Genomic DNA, 21,020 nt, shown 5'->3' with positions numbered 1-21,020 from the left:
CGTGTGCATACTATTTTACATTTCGACGTCGTATTACCTAAAAATATTTAAACTTTGTTACAAACTCCAGAATTTCACCACTAATTTGGCAACCGTGCACTAGCCGAATCCTTATCTTTGCGATGCTATTTGTGTTGCATCTGATCATATTAAAAGATGCATTTAAAGAGATCTGTGATTCTGTATAGAAAGTAGAAACAGCTACTGACCATGTCGTTCATTTCCCTACATTTTTCTCGCGCAAATTCTTTGTTGTAAGAGACAGTTTAATTAGAGAATAATGTTACACGAAGGGAAACATAGCCCTTTCTCTACGCGTGCTACAAATGGTTGTATTATAGTGCATAACTGGATTGTACTTCTGTTACACACGCACATGAAAGCGATGTGTGCCATCACGTATATACTGGCTATTTTTCCGGTCGGGGTGGCCGAGCGGTTCTAGGCGCTATAGTCTGGAACCGCGCGACCACAACGGTTGTAGGTTCGAATCCTGCCTCGGGCATGGATGTGTGTGATGACCTTAGGTTATTTAGGTTTAAGTAGTTCTAAGTTCTAGGGGACTGATGATCTCAGCAGTTAAGTCCTTTAGTGCTCAGAGCCATTTGAACCAACTAGCTATTTTTTCAAATCTAATGTGATGGTACAGGCTTTCGATAAGTGCATGAAAATAGCAAATAGTTGAAATTAGCTTCCTTCAAGAAAAATAAATATGTTACAGTCTATGTGAACCAATTTTTCTTTTTTAAAAAATAATCAGTATCAGTATATTTTGAGGAGGTGGTTTCCTCGTGCCTTACAGCTTGTTAACGTCTGAAGACAGTTATTTAAGAAACATCAAGAGCTGCTGATGAAATAATCCAACACATAGGAGGATGGAACCTGTATGTAGACTGTTTCTTAATATCATTTAACTGTATTAATGCATTTTTTGTTGATCTCAGTTTTAGTGACACAGGGTTTGGTGCTTACGCCACAGTATACGGACGATATCACACAGGCTGACAACAATAACTTTATGTTACCTGGTGATGATCGGTTAAAGAAAACTAGGGTAGTAAATTGTATTTCATCTGGAACTCTTGATGGCTCAAAAATGAGAAGACCCGTAACTAATAACCCTGTTTTTACTGCTTTCGACCTGACATTGTTTAATATGAATCTTCTGCCTGCCAACAGCTTCACTCGCGTACGCATACAGGAGAAAAGCCACACATGTGCGCAGAGTGCGGGAAGCGGTTCAGCCAACGTCGGAACTACCGCTACCACCTGTCGCTACACTCCGGTTCGAGAGAATTCGAGGCATCGTGTCCGGTGTGTGCCAAAGTGTTCAGCGACCGGGGCTACCTGAGCTCCCACATGAAGATCCACCGCGACCAGCGCGAGTACGCCTGTACCGAGTGCGGGAGGCGTTTCAACCAGCGCGTCGCCTACAACACGCACGTGCGTAAACACACCGGAGAGCGGCCCCACCGCTGCACCGTCTGCAGCGAGACCTTTTACCGCAAGGCGCTGCTCAGTCAGCATATGGAGAACCACACCAAAGAGAAGCCCCTAGCCTGTCTGGTACACAAATCACTTTCTTCTTTTATGCCTTAAGGTATACTTCGACTCTCTCTCTCTCTCTCTCTCTCTCTCTCTCTCTCTCTCTGTGTGTGTGTGTGTGTGTGTGTGTATGTGTGGTTACCAAGCTCTCTCACAGACACGTAAACACACACTACCTCTTCTGAAACCCAATAGTGGCAGTTTGCGTTAATTTTGACCAACGCGATCAAAAGATAAGGGAGGGGTTGAAACATAGTATTGAGTTGGTGCATTGGTGTATTCAGGGAAGTGGAAACTCAGGTGGCGTGTACAAACCGTTCTGTGAGAGACAGATAGCACAAATTCATTATCAGTACCTGCTGTAGAACATAAACAAAGACATATGTTTCGGTAGCGCACAGAACGCTGAGAGACAGTATCAGAGTTTTGCTATTGGAGGACATGGAAACCGCTGTCTACGTCGAAGCTCATCAAAAATGCCAATACCAAAATGGGAAGGGCGCATTTCTGCTGTACGAAGTTCTACCGGATTCAGTCCACTGATTGGCCAAGCGATACAAAAAGAACACCGGCTAAAATTAGATACATAAAAAGCAGTGGGTAATGTTATTTGTCTTTTGCAGGATAGGTCCTTTCTTTGGCGGCCCCATGAATAATTAAAAACGGTGCTCCAGCTGAAGACGGTATTTATTCAGCAAAATTATGTGACATTGCGCTATATAACAATACCTCCACGATCAGTTAATTAGTTCAAAAATTATCACGTCGCGCACTCAAAGTATGATCTTTCTATTGCGCAACTAAAAGGTCTTTAATGTAGGAGGTACTGCTGCATCAGTTGATTACAGTCGCTGAAGAAAATTAACAATAATATCACTTATCTTGTATTTGCAATCCAACGACGATCTTGCTCTGGCTTTGGTTCGTAATTAAAAATGTTGTCTAGGTAGCACGACTATCACTGTTGCTGCGAAAGGCACTCGGATATTAATTACGCCGACTTGAAGAACTTACGAAGACAATCTGTAAGGATTAATTTGATGATTTATGTTTTTCATTTAATGTACTTCATATTTTTTAAACAATTTTCACGTGAAAATAATTCTTGACACTCACTTTTCACAAAAATTCACATTTATTAAACTTTTTATACTTTCGTATGCTCAAAACTTTGCTTCATCATACAATTTCGCAGCCTTTACTGCTCTTAATAAAACTCACAACACTTTTCATTGTCCATAGCTCAGACTTATCTTTTCATTTCTAACACAAAGTCAAGACTGTTCATATTCAACCCAAAAACTGGACTACTCTGTACGCTTCCGAGCCAAAAGTCACAAGACAGCATCAAAGATATTCACACTAGTTATTATACCGATTTCAACATCTCAAAATATCGACGTACATACATATAAATATGAAACCAAATTTGAATAGAGTGAAAAATATGAGACATTACGCAGAACAAATATTCATTAATCTACGGTATCGAAAATTAGGGTTGGTGGGTGGTAATGGTTTCTCAAATAAAGAACCATTACAGCCGGAAATAACCTTCATACCTGAAACAGGCATTGCATAAACTTTTATGAGAGTGAAAAGTGCTAGCAGCCTGGAAAATGACAGATACATACTGAGAAATTGCATTTAACAAAATTGACAAATGTTTGTGTAAGATTCGACAGGTCCTATTTTTTGCTAAGAATGTAAAAGACTCAGTTATACGTAACTCCATAGACGTAACCCGCACCAGTTTGGGTTTAGAAAGACAAGGTGTATTAATGAAAAAAGCGATCAGAGCAGTATATAGAAAATCTACTGTGAAACGCACGAATACCACAAATTTATTGGGAAAAATCACCAAGGGATACAGTTCTCTCTGTGATACACCTTTTGCGATCCACCAGGAGAATCAGTCTCACGATTGACGGTGTGCGAAGATCATACAGATTATATCGTAGCCTAGGAGGACTGGCTATTGGTGGCAGTCTCACGAGAAATGAGAGGGCAGTTAACGGAGACAGACACTGTACAATAAAGCCCATGAATCATGGCGTTAACGGAACGTTATGTATGAAGCTGGAAAGGAAACGTGTATATAAATCGACGAGGAAACAGGAACGAGAGTAGAAATTCTATTAGTAAATACTTATGAATACAAATGGACCAGTGACTGACTTTAAACGACCACATTCTAATTGTAATGAACACAATTACTCCGAAAATAAAGATCAACAGCAGCTGCAGACACATAAGGAGTCACGTAGTCGTTCCAACGTTCGTGTTGTGCCCAGTAAGTCCTGAATCTATATGTGACAAAAAAACATTTTGCGTGCGAGAAGTTTCAGTTTATTCAGCACACAAACAAGAAGCTAAGATAAACATACTAGAAAAAATAGTTAAACCTCAATCTGTTACAGAATCTGGCAACAGTAAACGATTCTGGGTACAAAACGCCTCCAGTCTCAAGGAATATGTGGACTACAGACTCTTTTAATCATAGTAAATATCACAGTCAGCACAGTGGCATCTACTAGGTCACACAACTGAGGTTACACCTTGGTGGTGATTAGGAAGGGTCTTCGGAAACAGGTCACTGGAACCTGTGCAGTGAGGCAGCGACTGTAGCATTTCAGAGACGAAGTTCAGCTGTAACTAAATACTACATAACAACTAATCGAATTGAGCAGAAAAAGTGCAGAGATGGAAGATTTGAGGTATCTTCTGAGGTTTGCATTCTTAGAAGGCAATGATGGTGGATTTATTATTCAATTCTATTTCGAAAGTTTCCTGTTTCCCATTCTTTTTTAATGGAATGTATCCCTTTTGCAATTAATGAAATATTCCCGGTTATTATGCTGTGATCGGATTGATTTCACATTAAAACCTACCTTTTCGTCCGCATCTGTGGAGGACATCATCAAGTGGAATCGTAGCTTCTTTAAGTCTCTGACTCATTGCCTGGCTTACAACTGACTGCAGCAAAATTCCGTTTACGTGTTACCACGCTAAATGGCGTGACGTCACATGCTTTGAATACCCGAGCGCAATCGAGCTGTTGCTATCAGCCCTTTGTGAAAGACAAGTGCACATCTTCTTCAGCACTGGGATCTAGACGTCATTCACTTTCAAGTCCTCCTCCTTTTTATTCATATTGCAGAGTTGTAGCAATCTCCGTGGTCTCTCTGTATAGCCTTTCATAGTATCTGCTTGTGGCTGCCAGTACTTAGTCTTGTTGTTGTTGTTGGGCCTTCAGTCCAGAGAGTGGTTTGATGCAGATCTCCATGCTACTCTATCCTGTGCAAGCTGCTTCATCTCCCAGTACGTACAGCAGCCTACACCCTTCTGACTCTGCTTAGGGTATTCATCTCTTGGTCTCCCTCTACGATTTTTACCCTCCACGCTGCCCTCCAACACTAAATTGGTGATCCTTCGATGTCTCAGAACATGTCCTACCAACCGATCCCTTCTTCTAGTCAAGTTGTGCCACAACCTCCTCTTCTCCCCGATTCTATTCAATACCTCCTCATTAGTTATGTGATCTACCTATCTAATCTTCAGCATTCTTCTGTAGCACCACATTTCGAAAGCTTCTATTCTCGTCCTGTCCAAACTATTTATCGTCAATGTTTCACTTCCATACATGGCTACACCCCATACAAATACTTTCAGAAACGACTTACTGATAAATCTATACTCGATGTTAACAAATTTCTCTTCTTCAGAAACGCTTTCCTTGCCATTGCCAGTCAACATTTTATATCCTCTCTACTTCTCCCATCGTCAGTTACTTGGCTCCACAAATAGCAAAACCTCTTTACTACCTTAAGTGTCTCATTTCCTAATCTAATACTCTCAGCATCACCCGAACTAACTCTACAACATTCCCACCATCCTCGTTTTGCTTTTGTTGATGTTCATCTTATATCCTCCTTTCAAGACACTGTCCATTCCGTTCAACTGCTCTTCCAAGTCCTTTGCTGTCTCTGACAGAATTACAATGCTATCAGCGAACCTTAAAGTTTTTGTTTCTTCTCCATGGATTTTAATACCTACTCCAAATTTTTCTTTTGTTTCCTTTACTGCTTGCTCAATATACAGATTGCATGACATCGGGGAGAGACTACAACCCACTCTCACTCCCTTCCCAACCACTGCTTCTCTTTCATGTCCCTCAACTCTTATAATTGCCATCTGGTTTCTGTACAAATTGTAAATAGCCTTTCGCTCCCTGCCACTTTTAGAATTTGAAAGAGAGTATTCCAGTCAACGTATCCTAAAGCTTTCTCTAACTCTAAAAATGCTAGAAACATACGTTTGCCTTTCCTTAATCTATTTTCTAAAGATAAGTCGTAGGGTCGGTATTGCCTCACGTGTTCCAACTTTTCTATGGAATCCAAACTGATCTTCCCCGAGGTCGGCTTCTCCCAGTTTTCCATTCGTCTGTAAAGAATTCGTGTTAGTATTTTGCAGCTGTGACTTATTACACTAGTAATTCGGTAATGTTCACATCTGTCAACATCTGCTTTCTTTGGGATTGGATTTATTATATTCTTGTTGATGTCTGAGGGTTTTTAGCCTATCTCATACATCTTGCTCAAAAGATGATAGAATTTTTTCAGGACTGCCTGTCCGAAGGCCTTCAGTAGTTCCAATGGAATGTCGGCTACTCCCGGGGCCTTTTTTCGACTCAGGTCTTTCAGTGCTCTGTCAAACTCTTCACGCAGTATCGTATCTCCCATTTTATCTTCATCTACATCCTCTTCCATTTCCATAATATTGCACTCAAGTACATCGCCCTTGAATAGACCCTCTATATACTCCTTCCACCTTTCTGCTTTCCCTTCTATGCTTAGAACTGGGTTTCCATCTGACCTCTTGATATTCATGCAAGTGGTTCTCTTTTCTCCAAAGGTCTCTTTAATTTTCCTGTAGGCAGTATCTATCTTACCCCTAATGAGATAAGCCTCTACATCCTTACATTTGTCCTCTAGCCATCCCTGCTTAGCTATTTTGCACTTCCTGTCGATCTCATTTTTGAGACGTTTCTAGTCCTTTTTGCCTGCTTCATTTACTGCATTTTTATATTTTCTCCTTTCATCAATTAAATTCGATATTTCTTCTGTTACCCAAGGATTTCTACTAGCCCTCGTCTTTTTACCTACTTGATCCTCTGCTGCCTTCACTACTTCATCCCTCAAAGCTAACCATTCTTCTTCTACTGTATTTCTTTCCCTCATTCTTGTCAGTTGTTCCCTTATGCTGTCCCTGAAACTCTGTACAACTTCTGGTTTAGTCACTTTATCCAGGTCCCATCTCCTTAAATTGCCACCTTTTTGCGGTTTCTTCAGTTTTAATCTACAGTTTATAACCAATAGATTGTGGTCAGAGTCCACATCTGCCCCTGGAAATGTCTTACAATTGAAAACCTGGTTCCTAAATCTCTGTCTTACCATTATATAGTCTATCTGAAAACCTGTCAGTATCTCCATGTTTCTTCCATGTATACAACCTTCTTCTACGATTCTTGAACCAAGTGTTAGCCATGATTAAGATATGCTCTGTGCAAAATTCTACTAGGCGGCTTCCTCTTTCATTTCTTACCCCCATCCATATTCACCTACTACGTTTCTTTCTCTTCCTTATCCTACTATCGAATTCCGGTCACCCATGACTATTAAATTTTCGTCTCCACTATCTGAATAATTTCTTTTATGTCATCATACATTTCTTCAATTTCTTCATCATCTGCAGAGGTAGTTGGCATATAAACTTGTACTACTGTAGTAGGCGTGAGCTTCGTGTCTATCTTGGCCACAAAAAGGTGTTCACTATGCTGTTTGTAGTAGCTTACCTGCACTCCTATTTTTTTTTTATTCATTTTCCTGCATTACCCCTATTTTATTTTGTGTTTATAACCCTTATTCATCTGACCAGAAGTCTTGTTCCTCCTGCCACCGAACTTTGCTAATTCCCACTATAACTAACTTTAACCTATCAATTTCCGTTTTTAAATTTTCTAACCTTCCTGCCCAATTAAGGGATCTGACATTCCACGCTCTGATCCGTAGAACGCCAGTTTTCTTTCTCCTGATAACGAGGTCGTCTTGAGTAATCCCCGCCCGGACATCCGAATGGTAGACTATTTTACCTCCGGAATGTTTTATCCAAGAGGAAACCATACAGTAAAGCTGCATGCCCTCGGGAAAAATTACGGCCGTAGTTTCCCTTTGATTTCAGCCGTTCGCAGTACCAGCACAGCAAGGCCGTTCTGGTTAGTGTTACAAGGCCAGATCAGTCAATCATTCAGACTATTGCCCCTGCAACTACTAACTACTGAAAAGGCTGCTGCCCCTCTTCAGGAACCACAGGTTTGTCTGGCCTCTCAACAGATACCCCTCCGTTGCATGGCTGCACCTTTCTTTCTACTGACTGGTTTGATGCGGCCCGCCACGAATTCCTTTCCTGTGCTCTCCTCTTCATCTCAGAGTACCACTTGCAACCTACGTCCTCAATTATTTGCTTGACGTATTCCAACCTCTGTCTTCTTCTACAGTTTTTGCCCTCTACAGCTCCCTCTAGTACCATGGAAGTCATTCCCTCATGTCTTAGCAGATGTCCTATCATCCTGTCCCTTCTCCTTATCAGTGTTTTCCACATATTCCTTTCCTCTCCGATTCTGCGTAGAACCTCCTCATTCCTTACCTTATCAGTCCACGTAATTTTCAACATTCGTCTATAGCACCACATCTCAAATGCTTCGATTCTCTTCTGTTCCGGTTTTCCCACAGTCCATGTTTCACTACCATACAATGCTGTACTCCAGACGTACATCCTCAGAAATTTCTTCCTCAAATTAAGGCCGGTATTTGATATTAGTAGACTTCTCTTGGCCACAAATGCCTTTTTTGCCATAGCGAGTCTGCTTTTGATGTCCTCCTTGGTCCGCCCGTCATTGGTTATTTTACTGCCTAGGTAGCAGAATTCCTTAACTTCATTGACTTCGTGACCATCAATCCTGATGTTAAGTTTCTCGCTGTTCTCATTTCTACTACTTCTCATTACCTTCGTCTTTCTCCGATTTACTCTCAAACCATACTGTGCACTCATTAGACTGTTGATTCCATTCAGCAGATCATCTAATTCTTCTTCACTTTCACTCAGGATAGCAATGTCATCAGCGAATCGTATCTTTGATATCCTTTCACCTTGTATTTTAATTCCACTCCTGAACCTTTCTTTTATTTCCATCATTGCTTCCTCGATGTACAGATTGAAGAGTAGGGGCGAAAGGCTACAGCCTTGCCTTACACCCCTCTTAATACAAGCACTTCGTTCTTGATCGTCCACTCTTATTATTCCCTCTTGGTTGTTGTACATATTGTATATGACCCGTCTCTCCCTATAGCTTACCCCTACTTTTTTCAGAATCTCGAAAAGCTTGCACTATTTTATATTGTCGAACGCTTTTTCCAGGTCGACAAATTCTATGAACGTGTCTTGATTTTTCTTTAGCCTTGCTTCCATTATTAGCCGTAACGTCAGAATTGCCGCTCTCGTCCCTTTACTTTTCCTAAAGCCAAAGTGATCGTCACCTAGCGCATTCTCTATTTTCTTTTCCATTCTTCTGTATATTACTCTTGTAAGCAGCTTCGATGCATGAGATGTTAAGCTGATTGTGCGATAATTCTCGCACTTGTCAGCTCTTGCCGTCTTCGGAATTGTGTGGATGATGCTTTTCCGAAAGTCAGATGGTATGTCGCCAGACTCATATATTCTACACACCAACGTGAATAGTCGTTTTGTTGCCACTTCCCCCAATGATTTTAGAAATTCAGATGGAATGTTATCTATCCCTTCTGCCTTATTTGACCGTAAGTCCTCCAAAGCTCTTTTAAATTCCGATTCTAATACTGGATCCCCTATCTCTTCTAAATCGACTCCTGTTTCTTCTTCTATCACATCAGACAAATCTTCACTCTCATAGAGGCTTTCAATGTATTCTTTCCACCTATCTGCCCTCTCCTCTGCATTTAACAGTGGAATTCCCGTTGCACTTTTAATGTTACCACCGTTGCTTTTAATGTCACCAAAGGTTGTTTTGACTTTCCTGTATGCTGAGTCTGTCCTTCCGACAATCGTATCTTTTTCGATGTCTTCACATTTTTCCTGCAGCCATTTCGTCTTAGCTTCCCTGCACTTCCTACTTATTTCATTCCTCATCGACTTGTATTTCTGTATTCCTGATTTTCCCGGAACATGTTTGTACTTCCTCCTTTCATCAAATAACTGAAGTATTTCTTCTGTTACCCATGGTTACTTCGCAGCTACCTTCTTTGTACCTATGTTTTCCTTCCCAACTTCTGTGATGGGGCTTTTTAGAGATGTCCATTCCTCTTCAACTGTACTGCCTACAGCGCTATTCGTTATTGCTGTACCTATAGCGTTAGAGAACTTCAAACGTATCTCGTCATTCCTTAGTACTTCCGTATCCCACTTCTTTGCGTATTGATTCTTCCTGACTAATGTCTTGAACTTCAGCCTACTCTTCATCACTACTATATTGTAACCTGGGTCTATATCTGCTCCTGGGTACGCCTTGCAATCCAGTATCTGATTTCGGAATCTCTGTCTGACCATGATGTAATCTAATTGAAATCTTCCCGTATCTCCCGGCCTTTTCCAAGTATACCTCCTCCTCATGTGATTCTTGAACAGGGTATTCGCTATTACTAGCTGAAACTTGTTATAGAACTCAATTAGTCTTTCTCCTCTTTCATTCCTTGTCCCAAGCCCATATTCTCCTGTAATCTTTTCTTCTACTCCTTCCCCTACAACTGCATTCCAGTCGCCCATGACTATTAGATTTTCGTCCCCCTTTAGATACTGCATTACCCTTTCAATATCCTCATACATTTTCTCTGTCTGTTCATCTTCAGCTTGCGACGTCGGCATGTATACCTGAACTATCGTTGTCGGTGTTGGTCTGCTGTCGATTCTGATTAGAACAACCCGGTCACTGAACTGTTCACAGTAACACACCCTCTGCCCTACCTTCCTATTCATAACGAATCCTACACCTGTTATACCATTTTCTGCTGCTGTTGATATTACCCGATACTCTTATGACCAGAAATCCTTGTCTTCCTTCCACTTCACTTCACTGGCCCCTACTATATCTAGACTGAGCTTTTGCATTTCCCTTTTCAGATTTTCTAGTTTCCCTACCACGTTCAAGCTTCTGACATTCCACGCCCCGACTCGCAGAACGTTATCCTTTCGTTGATTATTCAATCTTTTTCTCATGGTAACCTCCCCCTTGGCAGTCCCCTCCCGGAGATCCGAATGGGGGACTATTCCGGAATCTTTTGCCAATGGAGAGATCGGCATGACACTTCTTCAATTACAGGCCACATGTCCTGTGGATACACGTTACGTGTCTTTAATGCAGTGGTTTCCATTGCCTTCTGCATCCTCATGTCATTGATCATTGCTGATTCTTCCGCCTTAAGGGGCAATTTCCCACCCCTAGGACAAGAGAGTGCCCTGAACCTCTATCCGCTCCTCCGCCCTCTTTGACAAGGCCGTTGGCAGAATGAGGCTGACTTCTTGTGCCGGAAGTCTTCGGCCGCCAATGCTGATTATATATCAAAATTTAGGCAGTGGCGGGAATCGAACCCGGGACCGAAGACGGTTACACCTACAGTACGGATATCTGTATCGCTGAGGCATGCAAGCCTCCCCACCAACGGCAAGGTCTGTGGTTCATGGGAGGACTTGAGTCGCATTAAAACGAAAAGTGGCGGTCTCCTGGCTGGAAAGCATGTTCCGCAACAGCTGATCTGTCGATCTCCCCCTTTCTACAATTGTCGTTACGCTCTTCCAGTCTCTTTTTGAAAGTTATTTTCGTAGTACCCAAGAACACCTCCACGTCACTACACAGAATCCTGTAAAGTACTGCAGAATCAATAATAACTGGGCAAGGATGCTAGCAAACCTAAGAAAAAAGCAGGAATTTATAGGATTCCTTGTAGTTGTGGGGAGGAGCACGTGGGTACTACAAACAGAACAATAGAAAGCTAGTAGAAGAGTGCAAGAACAATTTTAGAAGGGGGAAGATTGACAGTTCAGGTGTTGCGGAAGATGCTGTGCAGCAAGGACCATCACATTCGTTTTGATAGGACTCAAGTACTGGCAGCCAGAAGCGAATATAATGAAAGCCAATACGTAGGGGCCAAAGCGGTTGTCAAAGAGGCCAGCAATTCCAATAGAAGGGTGGAGAGCGTGAAACTGAATGAAACTCGATCCTGGTGCTGAAGAAGATGGATACTAATGTTCCACTATGATGTGACAGCAACAGTGGACGACTGTAACCGGCAAAGGCCGATTGCGCACCAGTATTCAAATCACGCGACGTCAAGCCAATTCGCGTGTGCACGCTTAAACGGAATCCTGCTGTAGTCAGCAGCGAGCCAGGGTGAGGCCCGGATGTTCAAAGAAGCTTGATCCCCCTTGAAAATGTCCTCCACAAATGGGGACGAAATTTTGGGTTTTAATGTGAAATCCATTCCACGAAGGTATAATATCCCAGAATATTTCATTAGTAGTGATATTTTCAACAGCGGAAGTTTACGTGTCACAATTAATACACTCCTGGAAATAGAAAAAAGGACACATTGACACCGGTGTGTCAGACCCACCATACTTGCTCCGGACACTGCGAGAGGGCTGTACAAGCAATGATCACACGCACGGCACAGCGGACACACCAGGAACCGCGGTGTTGGCCGTTGAATGGCGCTAGATGCGCAGCATTTGTGCACCGCCGCCGTCAGTGTCAGCCAGTTTGCCGCGGCATACGGAGCTCCATCGCAGTCTTTAACACTGGTAGCGTGCCGCGACAGCGTGGACGTGAACCGTATGTGCAGTTGACGGACTTTGAGAGAGGGCGTATAGTGGGCATGCGGGAGGCCGGGTGGACGTACCGCCGAATTGCTCAACACGTGGGGCGTGAGGTCTCCACAGTACATCGATGTTGTCGCCAGTGGTCGGCGGAAGGTGCACGTGCCCGTCGACCTGGGACCGGACCGCAGCGACGCACGGATGCACGCCAAGACCGTAGGATCCTACGCAGTGCCGTAGGGGACCGCACCGCCACTTCCCAGCAAATTAGGGACACTGTTGCTCCTGGGGTATCGGCGAGGACCATTCGCAACCGTCTCCATGAAGCTGGGCTACGGTCCCGCACACCGTTAGGCCGTCTTCCGCTCACGCCCCAGCATCGTGCAGCCCGCCTCCAGTGGTGTCGCGACAGGCATGAATGGAGGGACGAATGGAGACGTGTCGTCTTCAGCGATGAGAGTCGCTTCTGCCTTGGTGCCAATGATGGTCGTATGCGTGTTTGGCGCCGTGCAGGTGGGCGCCACTATCAGGACTGCATACGACCGAGGCACACAGGGCCAACACCCAGCATCATGGTGTGGGGAGCGATCTTCTACACTGGCCGTACACCACTGGTGATCGTCGAGGGGACACTGAATAGTGCACGGTACATCCAAACCGTCATCGAACCCATCGTTCTACCATTCCTAGACCGGCAAGGGAACTTGCTGTTCCAACAGGACAATGCACGTCCGCATGTATCCCGTGCCACCCAACGTGCTCTAGAAGGTGTAAATCAACTACCCTGGCCAGCAAGATCTCCGGATCTGTCCCCCATTGAGCATGTTTGGGACTGGATGAAGCGTCGTCTCACGGGGTCTGCACGTCCAGCACGAACGCTGGTCCAACTGAGGCGCCAGGTGGAAATGGCATGGCAAGCCGTTCCACAGGGCTACATCCAGCATCTCTACGATCGTCTCCATGGGAGAATAGGAGCCTGCATTGCTGCGAAAGGTGGATATACACTGTACTTGTGCCGACATTGTGCATGCTCTGTTGCCTGTGTCTACGTGCCTGTGGTTCTGTCAGTGTGATCATGTGATGTATCTGACCCCAGGAATGTGTCAATAAAGTTTCCCCTTCCTGGGACAATGAATTCACGGTGTTCTTATTTCAATTTCCAGTAGTGTACATTTTAGAAATTCTTCCAATCCATGTGTGGCATACAGTAAACCAGTGCTTAGCAGTATTGGTTAAAAACAGTCTTGGCTGCAAGTGTAGTTTTGTAATTTTTTCAACTACGCTTTTCGCCTTATTTAGGTATCTTCAGGTTGATCTACATAGAAAACAGAGAGCAAATGTATCTATTTAAGAATCGTGATCGCGTTGTGCAGACTTGGATAACCTAAAAGCATGTATAAACAGATAAAATACTGAAAGAGTAAATATTTTAATTTGGTATTTCATAGAAGCATCCTTTTTACAGTGTAGCCAAAGGGCTTCGTCGAATGCAGCAGGCCAACATCGCCTTCGTTAAACTAAGTAAAAATGAGAAACATAAAATAGTAAAAACAGATAAGAAAATTCACCAATGATCGGACACTCAGAAATGTAATCACATTGCCAAAGCCTTATACTAAGGCCTTACCTTTTCTAGGTGGACGCGAGTGACTCCAAGATCTGTATAACGCGTTGCCGTTCACAGGAGCGAGTAACAGAATAAGTACTGACACCTAATACAGAATCACCTCAATAGGTGGCGCTGCCATGCAGCTGCTGGTAAGAATGAGAGATCGTAACCTGAATACACACTACTGGCAATTAAAACTGCTACACCACGAAGATGACGTGCTACGGACGCGAAATTTAACCGACAGGAAGAGGATGCTGTGATATGCGAATGATTAGCTTTTCGGAGCATTCACACAAGGTTGGCGCCGGTGGCAACACCTACTACGTGCTGACACGAGGAAAGTTTCCAACCGCTTTCTCATACACAGACAGCAGTTGAAATGTTGTTGTGATGGCTCGTGTAAGGAGGAGAAATGCGTACCATCACGTTTCCGACTTTGATAAAGGTCAGATTGTAACCTATCGCGATTGCGGTTTATCGTATCGCGACATTGCTGCTCGCGTTGGTTGAGATCCAATGACTGTCAGCAGAATATGGAATCGGGGGTTCGGGAGGGTAATACAGAGCGCTGTGCTGGATCCCAACTGTCTCGTATCACTACCAGTCGAGATGACAGGCATCTTATCCGCATGGCTGTAACGGATCGTGCAGCGACGTCTCGATCCCTGAGTCAACAGATGGGGACGTTTGCAAGACAACAACCATCTGCGCGAACAGTTCGACGACATTTGCAACAGCATGGACTATCAGCTCGGGGACTATGGCTGCCATTACCCTTGACGCTGCATCACAGACAGGAGCGCCTGCGATGGTGTACTCTACGACGAACCTTGGTGCACGAATGGCAAAACGTCATTTTTTCGGATGAATCCAGGTTCTGTTTACAGCATCTTGATGGTCGCATCCATGTTTGGCGACCCATCGCGGTGAACGTAGAATGGAAGCGTGTTTTTGTCATCGCCATACTGGCGTATCACCCGGCGTGATGGTATGGGGTGCCATTGATTACACGTCTCGGTCATCTCTTGTTCGCATTGACGGCACTTTGAACAGTGGACGTTTCATTTCAGATCTGTTACGAACCGTGGCTCTACCCTTCATTCCATCCCTGCGAAACCCTACATTTCGGCAGGATAATGCACGACCACATGTTGCAGGTCCTGAACGGGCCTTTCTTGATACAGGAAATGTTCTAGTGCTGCCCTGGCCAGTACATTCTCCAGATCTCTCTCCAATTGAAAACGTCTGGTCAATTGTGGCTGAGCAACTGGCTCGTCACAATACGCCAGTCACTACTCTTGATGAACTGTGGTATCGTGTTGAAACTGCGTGGGCAGCTGTACCTGTACACGCCATCCAAGCTCTGTTTGACTCAATGCCCAGGCGTATCAAGGTCGTTATTACGGCCAGAGGTGGTTGTTCTGGGTACTTATTTCTCAGGGTCTATGCACCCAAATTGCGTGAAAATGTTATCACATGCCGGTTCTAGTATATTGTGTTTGTCCAATGAATACCCGTTTATCATCTGCAATTCTTCTTGGTGTATCAATTCTAATGACCAGTAGTGTAAATAAGGAATTAATTTTCATTAGCTGGTGGTTTTTAAAACATAAGTTATTCAGATACGTGTACTGGACGCAGGAAGTCTGCTGCTGGTTCTTACAGCAGGTCTTTATGGCGCGATCTCCTGAAACACGAAATCCTTGTAGAAAGCGTACAAGCGAACTAAGTTTACTAGCACCGTTTGTCGACACGGCTGTCCTTGAGCGCGATCTATTTTTCAGGAGAGCGGCAAGTGCTTCTCGGAGAGCAGCAACAAGGCGCAACACGAGAGTTCGCTCTCGGGCCTGCCGCCGTACGTGTCCGAGCGCTGCCTTTGCAGCTCCTCCCAGGACCACTTGTGCTCTCACGTCGCCTGTCACGCGGGCACCGCCCCAGCAGCCGGCAGACGCCGGTCTGCAGGATCGTCCACTCCTTCCGGCGCCCTCGGTCCGTCGCGCAGCACCAGCGTCATTATCAGCATGCCGCCGCCTACGATACCCGACCGTACGGTCTCCGCTGAGGCGTCGCACCCACCAACGCCTCCGCGACAGCCGCCGCAGCCACAGCCGTCGCTGTCGCTACCTTGCGAGAACATCGACGTCGGCGCATCAAGAGTTCATTGCCACATAATGGAGCCAAAGGGATCGTAGGTCTTGTTCTATAACAAGGATGACACCACAGAATCCCTGGGAGAAATTGCCGGAAGAGCTCATTTATTGTGCTTCGCTCTGGGATGAACTGAAGGCCACAACATTTGAATCAGTTTGTGATGGGTCTATTACGCTAGCTGACGAGGAAAGCGAAAAGTTGTCCATGTACTCAATTAAGCACCGTGTCATTATCTGCTGTCATGATAAGTTCTAGAAATGGTGAGTTCACCACTGCCATCTTGCACTCTGTGTTATTAGTGATTTAGATAAATGACAAGCATGTATGGAACTCCTTGGCCCCTTAGAAGTGGAAATATAAAAGTGGAACGTAAATTCCTCTTCGCAAACCGCACTAAACAGGCATAGCGTCTGCAGTGGGTTGTACTATTCTAATCAGGACCTAGACTTTACTGCTCTCATCCCTTTATTTCTCGAACTAATGGTTAGTAATAGAATAGGAGCGATAAATCCACAAGTTGATAGGAAAGACCTACGTATCATTTTCCAAACGACAGGAACAACGCCGAGCGGTTCTAGGCGCTTCGGTCTGGAACCGCACGACCCCTACGGTCGCTGGTTCGAATCCTGCCTCGGGCATGGATGTGTGTGATGTCATTAGGTTAGTTAGGTTTAAGTAGTTCTAAGTTCTGGGGGACTGGTGACCTCAGATGTTAAGTCCCATAGTGCTCAGAGGCATTTGAACCATTTTTTGACAGGAACAACAACAATCACATACGAAATTGCAGAATCACAAGCGACTAAAAGCCTATGAGGAAAGACGTAGAGAGGGAGATAAAGAGATAAGAAAGGAAATAGATACTAATCAGAACATATCAAAAAAAGAATATGCTGGAGTCTGCAGTAAGCATTTTAAGCAAACATTTCTGGAAGTAGTTCTGATTCCGTATTGCCGCTACACATTCCTCTAGTGTGCATAAAAAGTTACTGTATTCTTTTGGATTTGTATTTCCCATATTCGTGTACTGCTTCCCTATCGTCGATTTCTTCAATGATCTCGATCAGCTTGGACTTAGCGTCATTCACAGTGTCTGTAAGTGGGTTCTTTGAAACGTTCTGCCGATAATTGGTGGAGGTAGGTATGATTTTGCCCGCCCAATTGGAAAACGTACAGACATTTTGGCATTGGAAACGCTGTAACAGTTCCTCGCTTATTTTCCATCGTATTGTTTGTAACCAACTGTATTTGATTGATTACATTATAACATGTTACTTAATATTCGAATAGAAGGAAATTGTCATTTAACGTTTTTTTAGTGTCACATCAATTACTTCATTTTAGTCTCAAACTTTTGGTACGAATAAATATGCTGCTTATTTCCTTCGTTGAGAAAATCATCCGTACGAAAAAGAGCATAATAGGCATGGAGATCCATGGAATTGTTCTGATTTTTTTATAATGACACTTTTCTGCGGGTTATGACCGAGAAAGAATCACGAAAATCCGTTTGGCATCAGAGGATATATCATCCGTAAAATAGGATTGTCTAATGTACTTGTCATTAATAAAGCTTTTTAATTATTGTGTCACAGTCAGAATGGAATGCGGCCGGCTCGCTCATATATGGTCGTTGTAAAAGCATATTACTTTTAATAGAATATGAAATAAAGGTTATATTGACATTCGTAACTTTGTATTTTTCATCCCACGTGCTTTTAAAAGTGCTACCTACTGAATACCAACAGCTTCTAAACACTTTATTTGAAAGTAAAAGAATTTTACGTTTGAAAGAATATGAAATAAAGGTTACATTGACATTTGTAACTTTGTATTTTTCAATCCACGTGCTTTTAAAAGTGCTACCTACTGAATACGATAACACGAATAACAACAACTTCTAAACACTTTATTTGAAAGTTATATGTCAAAAATATTGTACAACTCGTTTTAATGACAGGATATTAATCCCGAAGTTGAACATACATTTACGACTCGGCACAATACTCGGCACAATTAATCACACTATATAGAAAAATGAAATTCCTACTAGGCGACACCAGGACGTACTTTGTGACGCCAGAAAAATGTTATTTACGTCCTAATGTGTTTGGGCACTTCGCTGCGGAATCCTCATTCGTAATTTTTCCTGTGGAAGAAACTTGGTAGATATTTCATCTTATCCAAGAAACCATCTTCGTTTTGTTTTACCTAGACATGTTTCAGCACTTTATGTGCATTTTGCTCATTTTCTTTCTGGAATATTAATGTTACATGTTAACCTCATCTATAGTTACTTATATGCATTGTAGGTCAAAATTAATGGCATTAGCAGAAGGAGGTGATCATTAAGTGTCAAATACAGTCTAATACAAAAAAAATATAGTGACGCACCGCGAAGGAATTATTCGAATGGGGGTGGAAATCGGTGGATGAGTTGTACACATATAGACAAACAAATAGCTACAATTTCAGAATAATTGGATGTTTTATTCAACAGAAAGACATTCACCAGGTGAGGCCCACCTCTTCCCCTTATGTAGGCAGTTATTCTACTTGGCATTGGTTGATAAAGTTGTTGGATGTCCTCCTCGAGGATATCGTGCCACATACAGTCCGATTGTCGGGTTGGGTAGTTAGAATACCCAAATAGTGGGAAAGTCTTGTCCGTGTAGCTCCAAACGTTTTCAGTTGGTAACAGATCAGGTGACTTTGGTGGCTAAGGAAGACTTTTGCAGGCACAAAGAGAAGCAGCAGTAACTATCGCTGTTTGCGGGCGGACATGATCTTGCTTAATTGTAAGCCCATGGTGGCTTGTCATGAAGGGAAAGAAAATGACGCGTTTAATATCGTCGATGCATCGCTGTGCTGTAAGGACGCCGCGCATGACAACTAAAGGGAGTTCGCTATGGAAATAATCCTATGAATCCATGAACCTTGCATGTTAGCAGGGGACTTTTGAAGCTGATGGAGGCTCTGTAATGATGTGGGTCGAGTGCAGCTGGAGTGATATTGGAACACTGATACGTCTAGATACGGCTCTGACAGCTGTTTGGCACTCCAGGTCATCACTCCTCGCTGAAAGGCATATGGAAGGCGACAGTAAGGTTGATATCACAGACCTGTGTGGGTCATCTCTAGACACTTTTTCGACCCCGAAGGCTGTGGAGTAGAAATGCCTTCAGTGAGAATTCCACTTAGAACTGAGCTTTCTTGACCCGCGATTGCCGTGGAAACTAAACTCACCATATTTAAACTCAATCTAAAGTATGTGAGATCACCTCGATCTCTCTGTTCATGCTATGAATCCTCAACTGAGACTGGCGAAGATGGCCACAGCACTGGAGTCGGCTTGGCCCCACAACCCTGTCGGCACCTTTGAGAACCACACTGATTCTGTTCCAGTACGTCTTGAAGTGTTCCATGCTGCAGAAGGCAGTTATTCAAGTTTCCGTTGGGTGGCCGAATTAATGTGAGTGGACAGTGTAATATGTATGAATTTGAAAGTAATCCATATATATAAGAAATTGGTATAGGAATGCGTATTCAAATACAGAGATGTGGAAAGCAAACAGGCAGAATACGGCGCTGTGGTAGGCAACGATTATATAACAAGTGTATGGCGCTGTTGCTAGATCTGTTACTGTTGCTACAATGGCAGCTCATCAGGATTTAAGTGACTTTGAACTTGGTGTTATAGTCGGCGCACGAGCGATGAAACGCAGCATCCCCCAGGTAGCGATGAAGTGGCGATTTTCCCATACAACCATTTCACAAGTATAAGTGAATATCAAGAATCCGGTGAAACATCAAATCTCCGACATCGATGCTGTCGAAAAAAGATCCTGCAAGAACGGGACCAAGGACGACTGAAGATAAATGTTCAACGTGACAGAAGCGCTACCCTTCCGCAAAGTGCTGCAGATTTCAATGCTAGGCCGTCAACTAGTGTCAGCGTGTCATCCATTCAACTAAACGTCACCAATATGAGCTTTCGGAGCCGAAGGCCCACTCGTGTACCCCTGATGACTGCACGAAACGAAGCTTTATGCCTTGCCTGGGCCCGTCAACACCGACACTGGACTGCTGCTGACTGGAAACATGTTGCCTGGTCAGACGAGACTCGTTTCAAATCGTATCGAGCGGATTGACGGGTATGGGGCAAAGGAATATTATCGGAGAAGGGGGAAAACGTATGGTAGAAGAAATATAAATAGTTACAGAATGTAGGAATAGCTGGCGCTGTAAGCATCATAATTTAATAGTGGTCCACTGCAAATGACAAATGAATTATACAACAATGCCTAAGGCGTATGTTTGACGTTAAACAAATTGTACTACTCAGTGTGCATGGGTGTACAGGTGTGATATTGTTAGTTACGTAGTCCCATCCACCACAACAAGGTCATATAACATCGGATCGGAAAAATCGGTTTTCAATTGTTCTTCGGCCAAAAACCACATACAATCAATCACATCGGGTTTTAATTGTCCCGAGGTCTAAAATCACATAGAAATCATCAATCACATCGGTTTATAATTGTCCTGAGGCCAAAAACCGCATAAAAAGCATCAATCAAAATCAAATCAGATTATCAATTTCCATGTGACTGGCGCAAAACATGTTCAGTATGCTGTCCACCGTTTTCTGCAACAAGCTGTAATCGGGAAACATCATGTTTCACAACTGATCGAAGTGTTTCCGGGGTCACGTTCAGAATGCGTTGCGCAATGCATGCCTTCAATGCAGCTAAGTTTGCAATCAGAACTCTGAACACAACATCTCTCAGATAGCCCCACATCCAGAAGTCAC

At 43.5% G+C, this 21,020-nt stretch overlaps 1 protein-coding gene across 1 annotated transcript; it reads left to right on the top strand.

Moving 5' to 3' along the window:
- The first annotated feature begins 1,359 nt into the window (after positions 1-1,359).
- LOC126413163 (zinc finger protein 628-like) lies at positions 1,360-16,251 on the top strand. The gene is made up of 2 exons (XM_050083057.1): positions 1,360-1,566; positions 15,844-16,251. The coding sequence occupies exons 1-2, from the start codon at positions 1,360-1,362 to the stop codon at positions 16,249-16,251; spliced, it is 615 nt and encodes a 204-aa protein (XP_049939014.1).
- The last annotated feature ends 4,769 nt before the right edge of the window (positions 16,252-21,020 follow it).

This window comes from Schistocerca serialis, chromosome 7 (assembly GCF_023864345.2).
Source record: "Schistocerca serialis cubense isolate TAMUIC-IGC-003099 chromosome 7, iqSchSeri2.2, whole genome shotgun sequence".
In the NCBI taxonomy this organism is placed as follows: Eukaryota; Metazoa; Arthropoda; class Insecta; order Orthoptera; family Acrididae; genus Schistocerca; species Schistocerca serialis.
Note: the sequence above shows the minus strand (reverse complement) of the source record. Positions and strands in the feature narration are given on the sequence as shown.

What these genes read in the sequence shown, in the direction of transcription:
- LOC126413163 (XM_050083057.1), top strand. Translation starts at nt 1,360, where the DNA reads ATGAAGATCCACCGCGACCAGCGCGAGTACGCCTGTACCGAGTGCGGG. An exon ending in AGAAGCCCCTAGCCTGTCTG is followed by an intron (nt 1,567 to 15,843) that starts GTACACAAATCA and finishes TCTATTTTTCAG; the next exon opens with GAGAGCGGCAAGTGCTTCTC.